The sequence below is a fragment of the Nothobranchius furzeri genome, chromosome 8 (genome assembly GCF_043380555.1).
Source record: "Nothobranchius furzeri strain GRZ-AD chromosome 8, NfurGRZ-RIMD1, whole genome shotgun sequence".
NCBI lineage: Eukaryota > Metazoa > Chordata > Actinopteri > Cyprinodontiformes > Nothobranchiidae > Nothobranchius > Nothobranchius furzeri.
Window position 1 is genome coordinate 67,516,919 of NC_091748.1, and position 22,494 is coordinate 67,539,412.

General features: G+C 40.8%; 1 protein-coding gene and 1 non-coding gene across 4 annotated transcripts in view; one reads left to right on the plus strand and one right to left on the minus strand.

Moving 5' to 3' along the window:
- hmcn1 (hemicentin 1) overlaps window positions 1-22,494 on the minus strand; it is a 128,920-nt gene that overhangs the window by 46,787 nt on the left and 59,639 nt on the right. For all 3 annotated transcript variants that reach the window (XR_008566149.2, XM_015970954.3, XM_015970953.3), the window contains exons 20-41: window positions 20,308-20,420; window positions 19,672-19,831; window positions 16,042-16,207; window positions 15,215-15,342; window positions 14,794-15,045; window positions 14,587-14,682; window positions 13,393-13,587; window positions 13,173-13,303; window positions 12,509-12,656; window positions 12,229-12,355; window positions 11,998-12,152; window positions 11,623-11,901; window positions 9,400-9,681; window positions 6,725-6,833; window positions 6,480-6,649; window positions 6,139-6,293; window positions 3,642-3,765; window positions 3,418-3,519; window positions 3,133-3,309; window positions 2,900-3,051; window positions 2,656-2,779; window positions 1,228-1,403 (exon numbers count right to left, since the gene is read on the minus strand). Coding sequence is in view for 2 of the 3 variants with exons in the window: in XM_015970954.3 (XP_015826440.3) it covers window positions 1,228-1,403; window positions 2,656-2,779; window positions 2,900-3,051; window positions 3,133-3,309; window positions 3,418-3,519; window positions 3,642-3,765; window positions 6,139-6,293; window positions 6,480-6,649; window positions 6,725-6,833; window positions 9,400-9,681; window positions 11,623-11,901; window positions 11,998-12,152; window positions 12,229-12,355; window positions 12,509-12,656; window positions 13,173-13,303; window positions 13,393-13,587; window positions 14,587-14,682; window positions 14,794-15,045; window positions 15,215-15,342; window positions 16,042-16,207; window positions 19,672-19,831; window positions 20,308-20,420 (3,521 nt within the window). In the remaining variant the exon portion in view is untranslated. The remainder of the gene's footprint in view (window positions 1-1,227; window positions 1,404-2,655; window positions 2,780-2,899; window positions 3,052-3,132; window positions 3,310-3,417; window positions 3,520-3,641; window positions 3,766-6,138; window positions 6,294-6,479; window positions 6,650-6,724; window positions 6,834-9,399; window positions 9,682-11,622; window positions 11,902-11,997; window positions 12,153-12,228; window positions 12,356-12,508; window positions 12,657-13,172; window positions 13,304-13,392; window positions 13,588-14,586; window positions 14,683-14,793; window positions 15,046-15,214; window positions 15,343-16,041; window positions 16,208-19,671; window positions 19,832-20,307; window positions 20,421-22,494) is intronic.
- On the plus strand, window positions 7,016-7,097 carry trnas-aga (transfer RNA serine (anticodon AGA)). Its single transcript has one exon. It is a non-coding gene; the product is annotated as a tRNA-Ser (tRNA).

Below are 22,494 nucleotides of genomic sequence, written 5' to 3' on the forward strand. Positions count from 1 at the left end.
CATGTGTGTGTGTGTGTGTGTGTGTGTGTGTGTGTGTGTGTGTGTGAGCATCAGAAGGCTGAACAATAACCTGTAGAATAATTAAAGTCATCATGCTAGAGAAGCTTCTTTGTGGTGGACCACACCAGCTTCTGCCACAATAAATAATAATAATAATAATAATAAATTATTATTAATCAGCGCCTTGGGCTTCCCGACAGGGTCGCGGAAGGCACTTTATAAATAAAGCTTTGATTGACTGATTGATTGATAAATCACACACAACGTTGTGAACATTTTAATTTCCTTTCTGACCTATTTCTGTTGAGAGTTTTAATGTTTAAAATCTGTTAGATTGTTACTGACAGCAGCTACATTTAAGTTTCACTGTCTGTTCTGACTGAATGCTGCTGCAGCATGGAGGTGTAGTTCTCAGTCATCCTGGACATGATCATCCTGAGAGTTTTAGCTGAAAACAGCTGGACGTTTCTGGATATGTTGGAGACATTTAGCCTCTCATCCCAGAGGCTTCTTCCAGACTTTGGTTGTGGTCAGAAACAAACACACTGGTTGTGCTTTAAGTCTTTTTCTTTTTTTCCTCCAAAACATGTTTTTGTCTAAATGAAGGTGATGTTATTGTTCATGAATTAAAATTCACGTTGAAGTTAAGATTATTTCATCAAGTAGGACCTGTGCTCATGTAAAACATGTCATGTCTTGAAAGAAACAGAATCGGGAATGGATAGGAAACGGAATTGAAACAAGGAATTGGAACTGGAATCGGAATCAGAATCGTTCAAAATCTAACGATGACCAACCCTATAAGTGAATTTTTTTAAAATATATTTTATGTGCAGTTTTTTAGAGCTTTTATGTTTTCTGTAAAGACTGGTATGCTGAAAATCATTTAATGTTTTGCATAAAGCATGAGGTTTTGGTTAGTAATTGACTGGTAGAATAACAAATGACTGACGTGGATAGTGTTGATCAGGCAGAGTTTTGTTGCCAGTGTTCCATTGCAGAAGGGCTTCAAACACGTATATAATAGTGTTTTTTCTTAAACCATTGGATGAAATTACACAAACCGACTGAGCTCTAGTCAAGGTTCTTGCAATAGTTTGTGTATGTGTACGTGCGTGCATGTATGTGTGTGTGTGTTTGGGGGAGGGTAGATTGGAACTTTGTTTCCCCCCCCCCCCCCCCCCCCCCAGTTTGAAAATCCCATCTGCGCCCCTGGTTACACCCTACCTTGAGTGAGCTACCATCTGAGGAGACAGTCAGACCAGGCTTCCTAAACAGAGGGCGTCCATCTTTGTACCAGGACAGCGTGGGTGGAGGGACCGCATCGCTCTGGCATAGCAGCTCAACAGGATTTCCAAGCATGACCGTAGCGTTCACCTCTTCACCTTTGATGTTCGGTGGTACTGAGTCAGACACAAATATGAGACGATACAAATGTTTCTATGCAAGAATAACATGCTAACATTTTTTCATTAGGAGGAATATTGGTTTTAATCTGCACTCTTTAGACCTCCCGATGTCATTCATAATAGTTTCAAATATAATGATTAATACTAACAGTTTTGTCCAAAATGAGGCTCTTGGGCCATTCAAAGTCCTTTGAGTAATTTTGTGAGACCCGTAAATATATTTTTAGAACATTAGCTGTTGATGTAGATTGACACTTTCTAACATTTTCATGTTAAGATCAATATTAATATTTTTCTATTTAGGACTTATTTTGAAAAGGGCAAAGAAAAAAATGACCATCTAATTATTTTAGTTTTTTTAAATAAAAAAAATACAATTAACTTGACTTTGACCCTTGTCTTCATAAGTTTAGATACCCCTGCTTTACAACATCATTTATTAAAACTAAAAATCACAAATCTTGAGACCCTCTACAGTCATTTGTGATTTTAAAAAGAGAAGATTTCTTTACTTTAGCTGTTTATAATCGTGTGCTGTTTAATATGTAAACATGGCAGCCCATGTGTGTGTGTTTTCTGGGAGTTCATGAAATCTAATCTCTGTTAAAAAGGTCACATGTGTAGAAAAACAGCCAGAAAATGAGGACCCTCTTCCCCATAAAATCAGGCATGGCCTTGTAAACAATCTTAGGACCAGTTTCAGTCTCACTTTGGCTTCTGGACTAACTGAGTCTTGTGAAGCGACAGTAACAGAACTGCTGTTCAGAATTTGGTCAAACACAGGAAGCCAGTAAAGAATGGTAGCAGTTAACACAACAAATGTGCCTCTGTTTCTCAGGACCAGACCTTACAAATCTCTCAGGCCAAACCGGAACCTTTTCATAACAACATTTATGTTAAATTAACACATTTATATGTTACCTGGGAGCCTGTGTGAAAATAAAATGACCTTTTGCTTTACTTCAGATTATTATGCAAATGAACAGTGAGTCAAATAATGAAACAGGAAGTAGAAGAAAGTAAAAATGTTCTCCAAAAGGAGTTTTTTTCTTGGCCTAATAAAGCAGAAACTGACCACAAAAACATGCTAAATGAGACATTTCACTAGATTCATGATATCTAATACAAGTTCATGACAAAGTAAGGGTATTTGTTAATAAACTAGATGGTAATACATTTTAGAATGATAAAAGGTATGATATTGTTAATCCAATCGTGGAACAAGTAGCAAACATCAGTTTCTCACCAAAAACCTTCAGGTCGTACTCCCTCTGCTGCTCTCCTCCAGCATTAACAGCCACACAGGTGTATCTACCTGCATCACTGACCTGCACGCTGTTCAGAAACAGCTTTCTGCCACTGGGTGTCACCTGAGAAGAAAACAGGAAACAGGTCACTTCTAGATTTTATAATCTTCTGGTCTAAGATAGAGAAAAAAAATGTGAAATAGATTTTGGATGTAAAAATATCAATCAGCTGTTTATGGACACCTGTATGCCATGAGAAACGCTTGCCACAGGGCTGCCATCTTTTAACCATGTCAGACTGGGAACAGGAACCCCAGAGGCCTCACACTCCAGCTGAGTGGCCTCGTTCACCACAACTGATAGGGTACCGCCTGGGCTGGAGATGATTGGAGGAACTAAAGGAAAGTGGAGATGCTGATGTGATCTTCAGCTACCAGAATAATCATTAAATTCTAACTAAAGAAGCTCAAACCCACCAAAGACTTGTAGACTGTAGAGCACCTCTGCAGCTCCAGCCAGGTTGACAGCTACACATCTGTACATTCCAGCGTCAGACAGCTGAGCCTGTTCGATCTCTAGCACCTGGCCACGCTTCAGCACCGAGACACCAGCCGCAATGGTCAGAGGTCGGCCATCTTTGTGCCACGTAACAGCTGGAGCAGCACATCCAAGCAGAGAAATTAGTCTTAAATATCGTATGAATACCCTGACTCCAGGCTGTGAGTAGTGGCAGTAAAACATAGAGGAGGAGGCCTTCTCACCAGGTAGAGGACTTCCTGTGGCCTTGCACTCTAGCTCAGTAGAAAAGCCCGACAGAATGGTCTGGTTGATGATTTGTCCAGAAGACGAGATGCTGGGCGGCTCTGACATACACATCCAGTGATAAACATAATATAATTTATAGCATGGAATTTTTATTTGTCTAACTAGTCTCTTGGAGAATGAACTGAAGAAGTAAAACATCTTCAGCGTATGTTCACTTTACCGTGAATGCTGAGTTGAACATTCTGCTGAGCTTCACCGGCTGCATTTGTGGCCAGGCAGGTGTATTTCCCAGAATCCTCCAGTCTGGCTCCTGTGATCTTTAGCATCTTGCCAGCTGAGAGCAGCTGTAGACATCAAGCACATACAAAATGCAGAGAAATCAAACTAGTGATTGTTTTCTATTTGAATAGAAAAAAAATATTTTTTATTTGGGGCTTTCTTTCTATCTATCTATCTATCTATCTATCTATCTATCTATCTATCTATCTATCTATCTATCTATCTATCTATCTATCTATCTATCTATCTATCTATCTATCTATCTATCTATCTATCTATCTATCTATCTATCTATCCATCCATCTATCCATCTATCTATCCATCCATCCATCCATCCATCCATCCATCCATCCATCCATCCATCCATCCATCCATCCATCCATCCATCCATCCATCCATCCATCCATCCATCCATCCATCCATCCATCCATCCATCCATCCATCCATCCATCCATCCATCCATCCATCCATCCATCCATCCATCCATCCATCTATCTATCTATCTATCTATCTATCTATCTATCTATCTATCTATCTATCTATCTATCTATCTATCTATCTATCTATCCATCCATCCATCCATCCATCCATCCATCCATCCATCCATCCATCCATCCATCCATCTATCTATCTATCTATCTATCTATCTATCTATCTATCTATCTATCTATCTATCTATCTATCTATCTATCTATCTATCTATCTATCTATCTATCTATCTATCTATCTATCTATCTATCTATCTATCTATCTATCTATCTATCTATCTATCTATCTATCTATCTATCTATCTATCCATCCATCCATCCATCCATCCATCCATCCATCCATATATATATATATATATACATACATACATACATACATATATATATATATATATATATATATATATATATATATATATATATAATGAAAATGCCCATCTCACCCTCTGTGGGTGGTCTCGTCCTTCCAAGCTCGGGTCCTCTACCAGAGACCTGGGAGCTTGAGGCTTCTGTGCAGTATCTTAGCTGTTCCTAGAACTGCACTTTTCTGGACTGAGATGTCTGATGTTTTTCCTGGGATCTGCTTTAGCTACTCTTCCAGTTTGGGGGTTACTACCTCGAGTGCCCCGATGACCACGGGCACCACCTATGTCTTCACTCTCCAGGCTTTCTGAAGTTCTTCTTTGAGGCCCTGGTACCTCTCTAGTTTCTCATGTTCCTTTATCTGATGTTACCATCACTTGGTATTGCCACATCAACCACAACAGCTGTCCTCTGTTGTTTGTCCACCACCACAATGTCCGGTTGGTTCTCCATCACCATTTTGTTGGTCTGGATCTGGAAGTTCCACAGGATCTTGGCTCTCTGTTCTCAACCACCTTAGGGGGTGTTACCCACTTTGACCTTGGGGCTTCCAGTCCATACCCTGTACAGATGTTTCTGTACACGATGCCAGCCACTTGGTTGTGGTGCTCCATGTATGCTTTCCCTGCCAGCATCTTACACCCTGCAGTTATGAGGTGGATTGTCTCAGGGGCCTCTATGCATAGCCTACACCTTGGGTCTTGTGGTAGATCTTGGCCTCTGTTGCTCTGGTGTTCAGGGCCTGTTCCTGTGCAGTCATGAGTGCCTCTGTGCTTTCCTGCAGACCAGCTATTTCTAGCCATCGGTAGGCTTTCTTAATACACCTTGTCCCTACTGCTGTTCTGCATAGGTCTGAACCCCTTCAGCCAAATAATCAACGAGACTGGCTATAGATACTGACTCAAGAATGGAAACACAATCAGCCACCTCCTCTACATGGCTGACATAAAGCTGTTCGCCAAGAGCGAGCAAGACATTGACTCACTGATCCACACCACCAGGATCTACAGCACTGATATCAGAATGTCATTCGGATTTGAGCCGTGTGGTCGGATGGTACAAAGAAAGGGAAGGTAGTCCACACAGAAGGGGTCCCACTCTTTGAAGGAGCAATAACAGACATTGAGGACAGCTACAAGTACCTTGGTATCCCACAAGCAAATGGCAACTTCGATGAACTTGCAAGGAAAGGAGCCACAGCCAAGTACCAACGAGTAAGTCCTAAGAAGTCAGCTCAATGACAAGAACAAGATCTTGGCAATTAACAGCTACGCCCTGCCAGTAATCAGATATACTGCAGGAATAATAAGCTGGCCAAATGAAGAAATAAAGACCACAGGTGTCAAGACATGGAAGCTCCTAGCCATGCATGGAGGGTTCCATCCCAAGTCCAGCACCCTGAGAATGTTCACTAATGTGATTTTTCATTAATTCACAGAATAGACTGAAAAAAAGGTGATAAATATGTTTATGAAACTGTCTTGTTAGTGATTTTTTTAACCAACCGTTTGTAGAGTCTATGCATGTCTGCTCTATCTGAAACATCCGTGTTTTTAATTTATTTAACCCAGCAAGCCCTAAACCAACCTTAAGGTGTTCCATAGTTGTGTCCACAGGTCGGCCATCTTTAAGCCAGGTGATATTGGGTGGAGGAATGCCACTGGAGATGCACTCCAGACTGATGGATTTGTGCAGAACCACTGAACGCTCTGAATGCCCGGTTATACGGATGGATGGAGGAACTATAGGAGGGCAGAGAATAGATGTATATTCTTAAAATCAAAAATCAAAAAAGCACAAACAGCAAGGGGAAGTATTAATTTACCTAAAAAAAAATTTATCTGTAGCTTGTGTTCAAAGCAAACAGTAACACATCAAAATAGTTGTCTTAATCCTAAAAACTGTATTTATTCATTAGTTTATTTGACCTTGGACCACCACACTGAAGATCCTCTCATGGTCTCCTGCCTCATTACTGGCCACACATTGAAAACGAGCAGTGTCAGAAACCTGAGCACGAGAAACGACCAGTCGTTGCCCATTCGCTGCAATTCGTAACCCTTCTCCCTGTCTGAGTGGTTTTCCATCCTTAAACCAGCTGAGGAGAAGCAGTTTCACAGTGACTCTGTGTCCATCTCTGTGCATTCCCTCATGAGTGTGACAGACGTCTTACGTAACGACAGGAGCAGGTGTTCCAGTGGTGTGACACTCCAGCTCCAGAGGACTGTTGATTATAACAGGGCTGTCCGTCACCTCATCACCTCCACGAATGAGGGGAGGAACTAAAGGAGGACAAAACGAGAAATCTGTGAAATTAACAAGATATTCTGGCTTTAACATTGACTTCCTGTCTGTGGGTTATGTTTATGCTGGTAAAGCCACCGTGAAGCAGCAGGTGTCTGTTTCCCATGAGGACTGAGCACATTCTGTGAACAGGAACAGCTTGGGGTCATATATCATAGGAGTTGTCATGGCCGAGTGGTTAAGGCGATGGACTAGAAATCCATTGGGGTCTCCCCGCGCAGGTTCGAATCCTGCTGACAACGATGTAATGCATTTTCAGCTGTTGAGCTGTGTGAGAGCAAACCAAAGGATGTCAGTATAGCCGTTTGCTGTGCTGTGTGGAGGTATTTGGCCAAAGAACAGCATTGTAATTAATAACTGTACCACTTTAAAAAAACACTCCCATTATAGATGACTAATAAATGGTTTACAGATATGTTATTAAATATTCTTTAACACTAATGACAATATTAAGTGTTTTTTATGCATCAGTTAATTAAGGGTGAGAAGAATCTAACTACTAAGATAACAGATTTCTTGCCAAATAGTGAGCCACATCTGTTCCTCTAGAATGTGTAAACGTATTTTTCTAACATAACGGTCAAAGGAAGACTTATTGTAAAGTGTGCAGCATTTGTGACAGTAGAACCAAGCCTTACTATAAACCAGGGGTGCCCCAAGATTCACCCATACCCTGTTCAAGAATTAACTCACCACTGAGCACTGTGTTACATTTTTTGTTGCTATTCTTTTTTTTTAATCACATTTGCAATGAATATACTTAAAAAAAAACATTAGAACACACTCATTAGGAGTGGGAATTGGCAAGAATTAGGCAATATAACATATAATAAAATACAGGAAAGATGATACAATAAATTGTAATTATAAAATTCAGATGATATTTGTAATTTTTAAGACCATATTGACAAGTCAGACGTTTACAAGAAAAATCCTGTGTTATCACAAGATCTCGTACCATCAGAATGAGGGCTGTGAAATCTGCTGTCACCTGTAAGCCAGAGTTTGAATTATACCACACAGAAGAAATACAGTAAATGTTTGCATGTAAATTCTCAATAAAAATGATATTTTCTTACATGGAATTTAGTTACGTTTATTTAAAGCTGCAACAGCAAATTTTCAGATCAAGCTAGTTTAAAATATTTTATTCATGCCTCCTAACACCCTTCAAACACAGTATAGCTAGAAGTACTGTATATTGTGGGGATTTTAGAAAATTAAATTTAAAAAAAAAAAAAAACATATAGTGGATCTCTTGCATTTGTCTAAAAACCTCTGAAAATAACACGGCTTGGAACAAAAACATCCACTGGATCATTCGGTTGTTGTCTTGCCGGACCTACACACTTCTCTGGGTACTCCACTTGCGCATTTTGCAACAGAACACCACTGGAGTGAGAGGTTTGCTGCTGTAGCGTACCACAAGGCCAAGTATTTCATCAAAATGACCAGAAGTTAACTTTAAACTTGCAGGCACAAACTGCGTCGCACAACCGGGCCACATCATCTCTGTCTGGTCTCCAGACCAGAAAGGTACTGCTCAATGACCTTGTTGCCAAAAAGGGAAGCCATAATAAACCCTTCTCCTGATTCCCTTTACCTTAACTGAAAGCAAAGGTCTCGTGCAGAAGATGAGACCTTTACTCTCTGAATACAGTTCATCTTTCTTGTAGTGATGCACCGATAGAAAATTTGGGCCGATACCGACATCCGATATTGAGATCACTGTTATGGCCGATAACCAATATTTGCTGATACCGATATACTGACATTAATGCTTCTAAAATCAGCAGATTTTGTACAAAATTAAAATTATTAAAGCTGAATTTACGTTTGAATTTCTCATTCAAAGGTCAGAATTGTGTGCACGACAAAACCTTCAAACTGTATCAAACTGACACCTCTTCAAATGGCGCAATTACCAATTCCTTAGCTCTCAGCTTCAAAAGGTTGGTGATCCCTGTTGTAAACAGTGTATAGCACAAACATTTGCCTCATAATATAAACTAAAACTATAAGGGAACACTTACAATAAGAGCCCCTTTTAACATTTATAAATGTTTATTAAGCATAAAATGTTTGATGATTAAACTTTACAATAAGTTTCTCTATAACGGTCATATATATTTATTATGCAGTGAAATCTACAATATTAAAAGCTAAAATTAACAATAGAACTTAATGATTTATAAAGTGTTTACAGATTAATTAATAACACATTTGTAAGCTATTTGTAAGGGGAGCCTTTTGTACAGTTGTATCTTAATCACTAACTTATTACCTGAAAGGCTGAGGCAAATAATTTTGTAAGAATACAAGTTCTGGCCCGTAAAACTCTAAAAAAATATAGCTGCAGGGCATTCAGATGTTTTACTCAGACATATCAAATATATTTGCTCCATTTCTTTTAATTTAATATTTTTTCCACATTAATAGTTTCACTAAATATCTAATCATTGCTGTGAGTGTGTGTGTGTTTGAAAAAATAAAATAAAATATGTGGCTGTGCAAAATAAATAAATGTATTTTGTGTGTCTGTACCTAAAACTTTGACATCGTATTTGACCTCCTTCTCCCCAGCGACGCTCATTGCCACACAGACGTAACGTCCTGAGTCTGACACGGTGGCTGAGAGGATTTCTATTTTCCTTCCTCGCTCTAGGACACGGACACTTTCTCCGTCACGCACAGGGACTCCGTCTTTCAGCCAGGTGAGGGAGGGTGGGGGGTGTCCAGCTGCCTCACACTCCAGGATCAGATGTTTAGTGAGAACCACTCTCTTCTCAGAGGGTCCATCATCTGCCCCTGGAATAGTAGGAGGTACTGTGGAAGATGGATAAAAGAGAAGACAACAAATTAGTCAATTTATGAAGTTTTAGGCTCAAAGTAACACCAAACAGTTTTTAACACTTTAAAAAATATTTGTTTAGAAGTGGGTTTCAGTGATTGTGTAGGTAGGAACTTTACTTACTTCACCTTGGAGAGCATTCTGGAGCCCTCTACTGACCAAAACCACGCAAAGGAAGTGCCCTAGGGTAGTTGCCGAAAGTAAAGGCTATGCTTCTCTGTCAGCTCCGCAAGGGACAGAAAACGCACGGATTGACGGAAACGTTTTGCTCTCATATTTCTCCATCTCCTGGGGAGTGTTGCAAAGCAATTCCCCGGCAGGACAACAGAGGGCGTAGCACTGTTCTGTGGTATCCTGTCATGTATCCGGTCCAAGATAGTGTGTTTATATTGTGTTTTTTTTGTAAATAAGAAACTTTTAGCACGGACAAATTTGTCTCTCATTCTCCTCCACCTCTTCATGCCCTCGCCACCTCTAAACCCACGTTTCCTGTCAGTTCCATCCACAAATAAAACGCTTGCTGCGTATCTTTTCACTCATCCAGTCACGGGGGAATTAAACGTTCATATTTTAGAGTTTTTTCGCGAGGTATTCTTCAAGCTTCTCCGTGTCTGCCGCTAGTTATTCTCAGCTCTGTTTATGTTTTTGAAGGTGCAATGGCGGCGGTGTAGACGACAGCGGTGCCCTGACCAATCACAAGCTTGCTTTCTCCATCTCGTTCGACGGAGGTTTAAAAAGTGGGCTCGACTCCGTACGTACTTGCGTGCCCGCCGGGGCCCTACGCAAGGACTGATGATGGCGTTGCGTGTCTCCGCACTGACGCAGATGGAGAAGCATGAATCAGCCTTTAGGGGGAGTACTCTACATGCTTAACGGCAGTTAGCTGTTTGCCCTGTCAGTAGCTAAAATAAAGGCTAGCAGTTAGCTTTTTCAGTTTGCCGACCGTCAATGAAAAGCACAAAAAGAAGAAAAAGAAGTTTTTTTTTTGTTGGCAGAGCATAGAAGTAAGAAAGTGATGTCTTTGGAGGCAAAGCAAATTGCTAAAACCAGATGACACATCGGCATAGCCTACACTAGTTTAAGGGAGCTAAAGGAGGCAAAATAATAATAATAATAATCATAAATCACACTTTGATGGTGACCAGGCTTTTTTGCTTTTACTTGAAAATTTTGAGTCCAACAGTGTAAATCTTTTTACTTCTTGACTTGTTTTAGTATCAGTTGGCTCATTTTAGTGTTAACTCAGTGATAGCGCTAGCTACAGGAGATTTGTTTACGACAGTTGTTATTCCTTTTTCAACCAGTAGAACGGAGAAGCAGGAAACACCTTTTAATGCTTTCTTGAGTTCTTTCCCCCCTTTTTTCTTATTTTAATGCTTTGCTAAAAATTACTTATTTTTTCTTCTCAATTAATGCTTTTCTGAAAAGTACTGAATCGGGATTCGGTATCGGCAGATACTCAAAATCAAATGACTCGGAATCGGATCGGGAAAAAGAAGACGTGATCGGATCATCTCTGATAAAAACATAAAAAATACATGAATTAAAAGTAAAATCCAAGAAGGCATGATTTCCTCGTGATTTGTCTTTGCTTGGGCACTATCAGTCCCTGCTCAGCTGACTGAAGGGGCGCGACGGGATGTACGGTTGAATCAGATCTGACAAGTATCGAGGAGCTACCCTGTTTAAGTGCCTAAAAACAAACAAGATAACTTTAAAGTGATTCAGTAAGAAACCGGAAGCCAGTGTAAATATGCCAATACTGGTGTGATGTGTTGCCGAGTCCTGGGCTGCCTGAAGTCTCACTATAAATGCCTGCTTGATGCCTCATATTTGGCTAAACCTAAGTTGAATGCTGTAAACATACTACAAATTTGTAAAAGAAGTTTTTGGTATGTTAGAAAATACTTTCTTACAGTAAATGTCCACTTCGTAGGTCTTCTCGGCACTCCCAGCCACATTTGTCACCTTGCAGGTGAAACGACCTGCATCAGATGCCTGAGCCCGGGGGATCTTCAGGTATTTGCCTCGTTCTAGATACTGAGCCCGTCTGTTGGACAGGATTGCCTCTTCTTTTCGGTACCAGGCGGTGGTGGGGAGCGGCGCTCCACGTGCTTCACACTCCAGTGTTACCATTGTGTCCAGCAGCGCTATCACCTTCGTGGTGACGTTCCCCCCTACAATGGAGGGGGGCACTGAAATAAAAGGACAAAAATATGCGATAAGAATTTGGTTCTATGTCAGTTTTAATTTATCCTGATTGGTTAATGTTGGCTGAAGTCCTCCCTCACCGTGGACACTGAGATTAAAGTCTTTAGACTGTTTTCCAGCTTTGTTAATTACACTGCACTGGTATCGAGCCTGGTCCCCAAGACGTGCATTTTTTATCCTCAGCACCTGACCCCTGTTGGTGACTTCCAGATTTGGATCAGCCAGAAACACCGGCCTGACAATGAGAAATGTGGACTTATAAAATAAAAGTCTTAATTTTTTGTTTTAATACCTTTAACATGGGCTCTTACTTTCTTTCTTTGTACCACTGGATGTCAGGAAAAGGTGACCCCTGAACTTTGCACTCTAGCGTGACCTCTTGTTTTAGAATTGCTGAAACATCCCGAGGAGATGCAGACCCCACAAATGTTGGTGGGACTGAGGCAAAACAACGCTTTGTTAGATATCTCATCAAGGAAATTAGAAATTCTTACAAAAAAAAACTATTTGTGACAATAGATCACATTTGTTAGAAGGACACATAGCATTTCAGCTATCCGTGTGCATGCATTTGTCTCTTACAGCTCTTACCCAGAACATCTAAAACAAAGTTTCTTTCTGCGCTGCCTGCTATGTTGATGGCTTTACAGCTGTAGCTGCCTCCATCTGCCATCTCCGCCTTCAGCAGCTTCAGGGTTTTTCCCATGTTGAGTATCTGGATGCTGTTACTGGCGACAACCTGTCAATTACCATAACACAGTACATATTCAAACGTTAACAAAAGCGTGCAAAACAGGAAATGGTTATTTTCAGCCAAAAGCATCCAGACAACAGATCATCTTAATTTAGATGAATTATAATTAGAAGATTAAAATTTGCGCTTTGATTTTCACACCTGTGCCTAAGAGGAAAAATTACGACACCAAAAAGCAGCCAAATTACTGAGATGTTACAGCTCAGTGTGTGCTATCTCTACATTCTTGTGTCAGTTAGTCACAATCATTAGTGTGCAGAACACGATGGCAGCTTGGTCTGCATCTTCATGCAGACATGCTTGTTGGGTATTCTCTGTTTTTAGATCAAGGTTTTTTAGATGATGTGATGACCGCTAATTTAGGTTTCTTAAGTTTCACTAAAAAAAAAAACGATTAGAGCTCTTACAAATAACAGAGTGTTATTTGATGTGTAGGAACTGGCATTTGAAAAGAACAAACAATTTAGAAAATTGAACAAGCATCTTATTCACTTGACTTACCAAAGCATCATCTTTATACCAGGTGATGACAGGTGTTGGACTTCCTGTAACATCACACACCAAGTTGATGGGCTGTTTCAGAACAACTGAAAGGTTACCAGATGTGTCACCTTCACGGATATTAGGGGGAACTGTAGAGGAGTCATTTTAATGATTAATGTACCACAGATAGGAGCTGGAAGGTATGAGAAGTGCTTTCATGTCTCAACAGATTAATCACCGTTGACTTTAAGCTGGTACTTTTTCTCGGTGGACCCAGCATCATTGGCAGCATAACAGACATACTCCCCATCATCCAGAGGTGAAACAGATGCCAGGATCAGCAGTGTGCCGTCCTCCAGGATGGACAAGCCAGGCTCGTTACCAGTCAGCTCGTGACCGTTACGAAGCCAGCGTATAACCGGCTTAGGTAGACCTGAGAAAGAAGGCAGGAGAGCTTGTTTTATGTCCAGGTTTGTCATAATCATCATCCTACTAAATGTATAAAAGCAAAGAAAATTTACCTTAAAACAAAATTGAACATTTATTGTACCAATGGTCATTACTGAAAGAAAAACATTTTAATGTGTCTTTGAAAAATTCTAAATATTATGTAAGTATGGCAACACAACTGCACCATGTTTTATTTAAAGGGTTCTTTGAGCAACAATTTTAACAGCTGGAGTCTGAGCTTTGAGCCTCCATATGGCATACAAAACTTTGTTGGGGCTCAAAATGGCCCAGGAGTTCTGCTAAATGGCAAAAATGCACTGAAACAAATGTTTTTTCCTAACTATTCATACAGCACATGAATATTAAATAGGCTGTGAGCTGATTTGACAGTTAACACTGATGGCTCTATGAAGCTAGAAACTCTGTGTAGCATACAGCTGTGTACAGTATTTGGATAGCTCAATAGGCAAGCTATGGATCTCTCTGACATTCATTCAAAGTCTGGATATTTAATTTGCATCCTAGGACATTACATGCGTATTTTGACATACCTCTTTATGGTTTTCTTCCCATCCAACAAGGCCGTTAGCAATAGCTCAGGCTAGCATTATCAGTAATCTTATTAGCTTTAACAGTAGCTTGAGCTAGCGTTGTTCTGTGGTTAGCATTACTAACACCAACATCTATTGCTGACGCTGAAGTGGGTTGTGACAAGCATATTGAAGTTGGAGTGTCTAAGCTAATGATGCTAGCTTTTCTCAGAACTCACCACCCATTACAACATTTGATTTACACAGGAAAGCAGGTCGGAAAGGGCCCAGAATTTTTACTATGTTTGACACCTCAAGCTGCCAATTTTCAACAACAGCATAGTGATTATCGCTTAGAATTCTAGGACCTCTTTGCCTTCAACAATATAGTAAGTTAATACATAAAGATTAATTTATTTAGCGGGTGGATCCAGAAGGGGACTTCACAGCACCTTTGGCAGGGCAGGGAAAGGCAATACGCTGGTTCGCCACTCTCTCCTGCAGTGGGCTGTTGTATGGGGGCTCTGGGACTTCAACCACAGGAGGTACTGAAAGTATAACACAAAACTATTAAGTGATTTATTTTAAAATATTGTATTTAAGCTGAAGTAGACATTGGTTGAGATGACAGCTGTAGAGTGACATTTTCATGAACTAACCTTGTATCAGAACTTGAACTCGGGCCTGGTCCGTGCCTGCGGTGTTATTAGCTGTGCATGTGTAGGTTCCTTCATCATCCAGTCCAACCCTCCTTAGTGTCAGACTCCCATCAGAAGATGCAGGGTATCTTTTACCACCTTTAGTCCAGGTTAGAGTAGGCTCTGGTACTCCTGTCACCACACAGGCTAGATCCACCTGGTGACCCACCTTCACCTTCATCACTCTGGGGCCAGGCTGAATTCTAGGGGGCACTAAAAGACAAATGACAGATTCACGATGAAAACGTAACACATATACATTCTAATTAAATATGTGTATGTTATTCAACAATTATAGGAAAATACATACAGTAATATATACTGTATATGTATATACGTGTATATACCATATATTTTTAAAGGGGATTTTTTTTACACTTACCTAAAACTCTCAGTTCAATGGACAGTGATACGTTCCCAGCAATATTAGAGGCAACACACACATAAAGTCCACTGTCAGAGACTCTGGTCCCCAAGATCTTCATGGAGCCAGAGGGAAGCTGAGTGTGTCTAAGAGGAGAATTAACAACCAAAGACACAAAAGCAAAATAAAATGCACTTCTGAAATCTGAATAACAACAATCCTAACTAAACTCACGCTAAACATTTTCATTCATTGATTTATCGAGTCCTTACTGCAGAGGAATACACCAGTAATTCTTACTAATCTGCCATCAACCATAATTACAGTCACATTGGCACGCACGCTGCAAGGCCAACAGATCACAGAGACAAAGTAGGATTACTTTGTCATCTTAGAAAACCACAAACTATCCCCTGCGGTCATGAAAGAATGAGCGAGACAAAACACTGTAATGTAGACAGCATGGAGCTCCTTTAAACTGTTTTTAACTGAAAAAGATTGAAGATATGTGGGCTGTTTAGGAATTTGATACCAGCAACACATTTCAGCAAAAAAAAAAAACATGTTTTTAAGATGTGAGGAAACCAGATGTTGTTTACATTTTCCATGATTGCATTCTGAAAAGTTGAAAGCATGTTTTGTTTACTTTTCCATGAAGCAGTAAATGTTTAAGGTGGCACGTCTGGACTGTAGACACAGGCCTGTTTGGGCTCTGGACTCTAACTGAACAGACATGATGCTGTAATATATGTAGAAAGTGGTTTGGTTGCATACATGGAGAAAAAAAGAGCAAAACAACCCCAAGCTCTCACACTTAGCGAGTGCTTAATATTAAAATACTTCACCTCTGGGAAAACGGTGAGATGAGCTGCTTCTCTTTAGCCCAGCTGACGATGGGAGGAGGGACACTGTGGACTTCACATGGCAAAACAGAGTCTTCCCCCTCAACCACCGACATCTTCACAGGCTCTGTGGAGCCTCCAGAACCATCAACAACAGACCTAGGTCGCACTGAGATGACAAACATTGCAGCAAATATGACAAATTGCAGAAATTTTTTTTTTCTAAAGAAACCCATTAAGAGCAACACGACTAGTCAAAATGAAATGGAAAAAAAAAAGTTTAACTTGTCGATTTTTACCCCCAAAAAGAAAATAAATTAGACCACATTTGATGCTATCTATATTTTTATCTATGGGGAGCCCGAGTCTCCTCCCCTGGTTGGCCCATGGGTCCCTGTCTGAAAAAATAACATGAATGTCAGTGAAAAGGGCAAAAAAGTTATTTTCTGGTTCGATTTGTCACACATATGTTGTACTTTAATCTAGATAAATAATTGTGAGTGTTTTGACTACATCCATCCATTTTCTTTACCCGCTTATCCTCGCAGGGTCGCGGGGGGCTGGTGCCCATCTCCGGCTAATGCAGACACGGTACACCCTGGACAGACACACAGGACAAACAACCAAGCACACACACACTCACACCTAAGGACAATTTAGAGAGACCAATGAACCTAGCGGTCATGTTTATTTGAACTGTGGGAAGAAGCTGGAGTCCCTGCAGCGAAACCATGCATGCACAGGGAGAACATGCAAACTCCATGCAGAAAGACTCCAGGTTGGGATTTGAACCCAGGACCTTCTTGCTGCAAGGCAACAGCTCTAAGCACTGCACCACTGTGCAGCCCCCCTTGACTACATCTATCACCTGATTTGAGATTTATTTGGTTGTAAAAATTTGTATATTAGAAAGACTAAAAATTAGAAGTTGCATATATGACATCACACCAGAATCCCTTCTCCCCTAGTATAGCATCTTCTTCTTCATAGCTATCACTTTCCACATGGCCAGATTTATAATGGTTTTCTCCACATTTAATGCTCCTTCTTTCATCCGGTAAGAAGAATGCCAAGCTCATTAAATTTTACAACCACTTTTCTTCTTCTCGTTGTCTGGTTTGATGATCATTTTTGTGAGATGATCAGTTTGAGTCCATCATGTCTTTTCACACAAAACCTAAAGTAATTTTTCTCGCCAGTCGAAAATAAGCAAGAGGAGGTAATGATAAAGAATCAACAGAAGGCCACACACAAAAGCCAGCCTGAACAAGTGAGTTTTCAGTAGCTTTTTAAAGGAGACCCATGACTCCACTGCTCTAAGGCTCAGGGAGAGAGAGTTCCAGAGTCTGGGGGGGCCACAGCAGCAAATGATCTGTCACCTTTGGTCTTTAGCCTGGTGCGCTGCACAACCAGTAGGCTTTGGTCACTGGACCTCAGGGACCTGCTGGGGGTGTAGGGACTGAGAAGATCACCAATTTAAGATGGTGCTTGTCCATGTAAGGCCCTATAGACCAGAACCAGGATCTTGAAATGAACCCTGAAGTTGACTGGCAGCCAATGAAGCTGGAGGAGAAGCGAAGTGATGTGGGTGAACTTTGACAATTTAGTCAGAAGCTGAACACAGGCATTCTGAACCACCTGTAGACGGTTAACCCTCTCAGGCTCAAAATAAGTTTTGATAAAAGGACGAACAACTAAGTCCTTCAGGGGTACTTCTGAGTAAAAAAATGCTCGTGAAATACGTATGTGGAGTAACCAGGTAGGTAGAGTTTAACTGTTGCAAATCTGCAACGCCTGCCTCCAGAGGGTTAAGGCTCAGACAAGTGAAAAATGAGTTGCAGTGTGAGGAGATGAAGGTGTGGATAACAATCTCAAGTTCAGAGCGGGACGGAATGGGACTCAGCTTAGCAATGTTCCTGAGATGGAAGAAGGAAGAGCGAACAAGAGAACTGACATGAGAATCCTGGGCGAGAGCTGGGTCAAAGGTCACACCAAGATTCCTGACAGAAGCTTTGGTGTGAGATGCAAGCTGACCAAGAGAGTCTCTGACTTTGGGAACCAGCTTGTCTGGAGCACAGGTTTCAATAGAGTCTGAGCAGGAGTGTAACAGCTGCAGCTTAGACATCTCATGGGGCTTGAAGGAGATGTACAGTTGGGTGTCATCTGCATAAAGATTAGATTCCTTTAAAACAGCTCAGCAAATGCTGGAAAGGGAGCAGGTAAAGGAGGAACAGTAGAGGCCCCAGCACCTTGTGGGACATCATTGGCAAGGGAGGTAGAGGAGAACGGAAACCAAAAGAAAAGCTGTTTCAGTAGAATGAGCTCTATGGAAACCTGAGTGGAAACTGTCATAGATGTTATGTTCATAAGAGCAGCTGTGAGTTGTTTAGCCACAACCTTTTCCAAGATCTTGGAGATGAACAGAAGTTTAGAGATGGGTCTGAAGCTGCTATGGAGGGAGGGGTCAAGATTGTTTTTTTTTCAAAAAGCAGGTGTATTACAGCACTCTTAAAATATGGAGGGACCTGACCAGAAACCAGGGAAGCATTGATTAGAGCATGCTGGGTCTGATGGAGGTTAGCTGTTTAGTCTCTGCCAATAGCTAACTTAAAGGTAAAACGTTAGTAAAAAGGGGTTTGAATGAAGGCGACTTTCTTGGTTTCTTGAAGATGTTCTCATCTGAGAAGCTTGGTCCAAAGAGCTTTGTCAATTCTGAGCTGAAACCAGAATGAACATCAGCATGACCTACACTCACTTGAGAGAGAAAATCAGACTGATGGTGACGAGGCTTTGCTGCTGCTGGAATTGAAGTGAATAATATTGCTTTACTTTGTGGCTTACTTATGGTGTCTTCGTTTTACAGCGGATGTTGGAACTTGGAAATGGTAATGGTGTCACACCCAAGTTACCCCCATTCTGGTTACCGTAGTCGGAGAAGTCAGAATTCCAATATGGTGACGCCCACTTCCTAAGTAGCCATTGTTTGTAGATTCCTCTTAATAGCATCGTTTTAAGCAGTACATTTAAATTGCAAACAAAATTTTTAGTATGTTCAACTTGTTGCAAGCACTACATGTAACATTGATTTTAAACACACTCTTATAAGTGTGTTTGTAAAATAAACACATTGAACCCAATAGTTACTGTTGTTGATATGGAGAGCTGCCATTTTGGATGTCGAGGTCACAGTTCTGACATTTTTCCAAGTTTCCAACTTTGGGGTGTTTTGTTTAATTTTTCCTACTCAGAAGCTGGGATTTCCTAGTTCAGAGGACAATTCAAACGCACCATTAGTGTCAGTTGGCTCCTTGTTAATGCTAGCAACAGCAGGTTGGTTTGTTCATGAATGTTTTAAATTTGCTTTCAACAAGCAGGAGGGGGAAACAGGAAATTGTTTAGTGCCGCTTGAAATCAATGGCACATGTAACACAGAATCAGAAAATAACCTTTATCGCTCCATAGACTCCATTCATATTTTTTTGGCAGTGGGGGACCGGAAGTAGATGGCTCCCCATTTCATGATCCACATTCCTACAATTTTCATAAAGTTTGTGGAGATAATTATTTAAACATTGCTTGCTTTCTCTACATTTATATTGTTAAAATAAAGGTGTTAGATGATGAGAAGTTTACCATAGACTGTTAGCTGGACCTTCCTGAGAGCGTAGCCGGCTGCGTTGATAGCTGTGCAGACGAACTCTCCAGTCTCATTTCCAGAAGGAGAAGTGATGAGGAGGCTGCCGTCAGGATCCGAGGAGAAAGCTGGACCACCCAAGTTCAGCAGCCCCCCATCCTAAAACCAAATTGGTTACAACAGGAAAAGAGTAGGATTTAAAGTTTACTTTGTTCTGTCAACTATATTTAAAAAATGTCATCTAGTTTCCAGACATGCCTAAATAGTTTGCTTCTATCTGATGCTATGAAATAAAAAAGGGATGTGAATAAAACAGTCATGGTTTTAGGATTACTTAGAAAATAAAGATTGAGTGAGGGCATCGATAATTGTTTCATATTAGAGAACAGCAAGAAACCAGAGATCTAGACAATCACATCTGCAGGCCTGGACCAGTTTCATCAGTCCCAGTGGCATTGTTTACTTTTACAGCGCTATGCAACAAGCTGAAAAACAGGACTGACCTGACCGACTTACATCTTTGCTTCATGTTATTTTATGTTTCTTGCCACAAGAAATATATATCAGAAAATCTATAATAAAAATACAATTTTATTACAGGATTTGTTTAACAGAGGTGTAATGCTGATACAGACCTTAGTCCAGGTGATCTCAGGACTTGGTACTCCACTGGCACGGCACGGCAGAGTTACTGGTGTTCCTTCAATTGTACTGAATACCTGAGGGCCGTGTTGAATAGTAGGAATCACTGTGGAAACAACAAAATTTAAAGTACCTGTAGTGTTCTGGTGTGCATTTATTAAATGATTAATAAATGATCAAATGAAACCATATAATTTAAAAAAAATGTTATTACACATCACTCATTGACATGACATGCTTTCTACACCTATTTGATGTGTTTCTGTATGAAAGTTGAAATTACTACCTAACATGCTAACAGTGGTGTCCAATTTTGGTACTTGTGGGCCACTAACCAACATTCTTTAGTTGTTTACCTGCTTCAACACCATACCATTCCATACCATACCATACCATATCATACCATACCATACTAACACACCTGATTCAACAGTTAAATTAACCATTCAGCAGGTCATCAAACTTTGCAGAAACCTTTTTATCTCCTACTGATTAAAATCAGTTTTTTGAAGCTCAGAGATTTCAGCCTAATTAACAGAATTTTATCTTCTCACATTGACTCTCTGAACACCATTCTAAGATCTATATCCTTTACTTTGTTGTTGTTTGTTTATGTATTTGAACTCAACAGAAACTTAATATATGTTTGTTGAATGTGTTTCAATGGTGATAAGCATACCGTATTTTCTGGACTATAAGCCGCTACTTTTTTCCCACGCTTTGAACCGTGCGGCTTAACTGAAGATTTTCCTTCACCTGCCAGGGGGCGCTTTAGCAGAAAGTGAAACAGGTGGAAGTCAAAAGTGGAAATCGAAGAAAGTGCTCATTTTAATTTAGCACATGCAAGCAGCCGGCACGACGAAGAATTTTTTTCAAATTCATACCCCCTCATCATGGTAACTACATGTATGAGTTCATATGTTGCCGCATTTAAGTTGAAGGCCATCGATCTGGCAGTAAAGGAGGGAAACAGTGCTGCCGCACGTAAGCTTGGCATGAATGAATCCATGGTTTGGCGCTGGAGACGGCAGCGGGAAGAACTCATTCAAGCCAGCTTCACCCGGGGATGATGACAGCAACACGGACAGCGACACTGACATCGCCACAGAAAAGGTATGCGACGAAGCTCTTCTGAGGCTGTTCAACTCAGACACTGAAGAAGAGGACTTTAATGGCTTTAGTGTGCAAGAGGAAGATGAGAGCGAATGACTTTTTCTGGTAGGCAAGTGTGTTTTATTTTCTAATCAGGCGTGTTTTGTGTGCAGTTTTTATTTTCTAATCATCCAGGCCTTATTAATGCTGTGCCAGTGCTGTTCTTTTCTTCTAAACATGCAAATTACCGGTAATAACGTGTCAGTTCTGTTTTTATTTTATAACATCCAGAAATATGAATGCTATCAGTGCTGTTTTCTTTTCTAAACTTGCAGGCACGTTCACCCGTGTTTAAAATTGGTTTTGTTGAATTAAAACAATGAAAAACCTCCTTGTAGCGCCTTTCTGTCTAATTATCTTATGTTATGGCCATACATGTGCTGCGCGCCGGAGTCCTGCATGTGGCTGCTGCGCCGCGGCTTGTGTTCGAGTGCGGCGTGTGTGTGTAGAAAACCTTATTTTTTTGTTGGTGCGGCTTATATTGAGGTGCGCTCTATAGTCTGGAAATTATTTGTTCATTATCATGTTGCGGTCAAAAGCCGTGTTTCCACTGTAAGAGTTCTGGGACATTTCTGGTAGGGGGGAAGGTGACAGGGAAAACACCAGAGATGGGAATTGTGGCATCAACAAGTCAACTCCATGCTGTGATTCTGTTCTGCTCAGCAACTGAACAAGGTTCACTAGTCGTGCTGATTGAAATCACCTGGTTTAGTTGCTGAACTGAAGAAAAACACAGCATGGAGATGACTTGTTGATGCCACAACTCCCCATCACTGGAAAACACAATGACTCGATCCTCTCAGCTGCTGTGTCTCCATAAGGAAATTTTTCAGACGTCATCATATCGTGACCGTTTCAGCAGAGAGTGATGTCACTGATCTGCACCTAAAGCAGGCGCGCAGATAGGGTGGGGGACGGGGGGATCTGTCCCCCCCAGATTCAGATCGACCCCGATTCGTCCCCCCCAACTAAGGCCAGAAAGAAAACAAAATCGGAGGTCAAGCGCTTGAAGCTCCTTTTTCCAATTA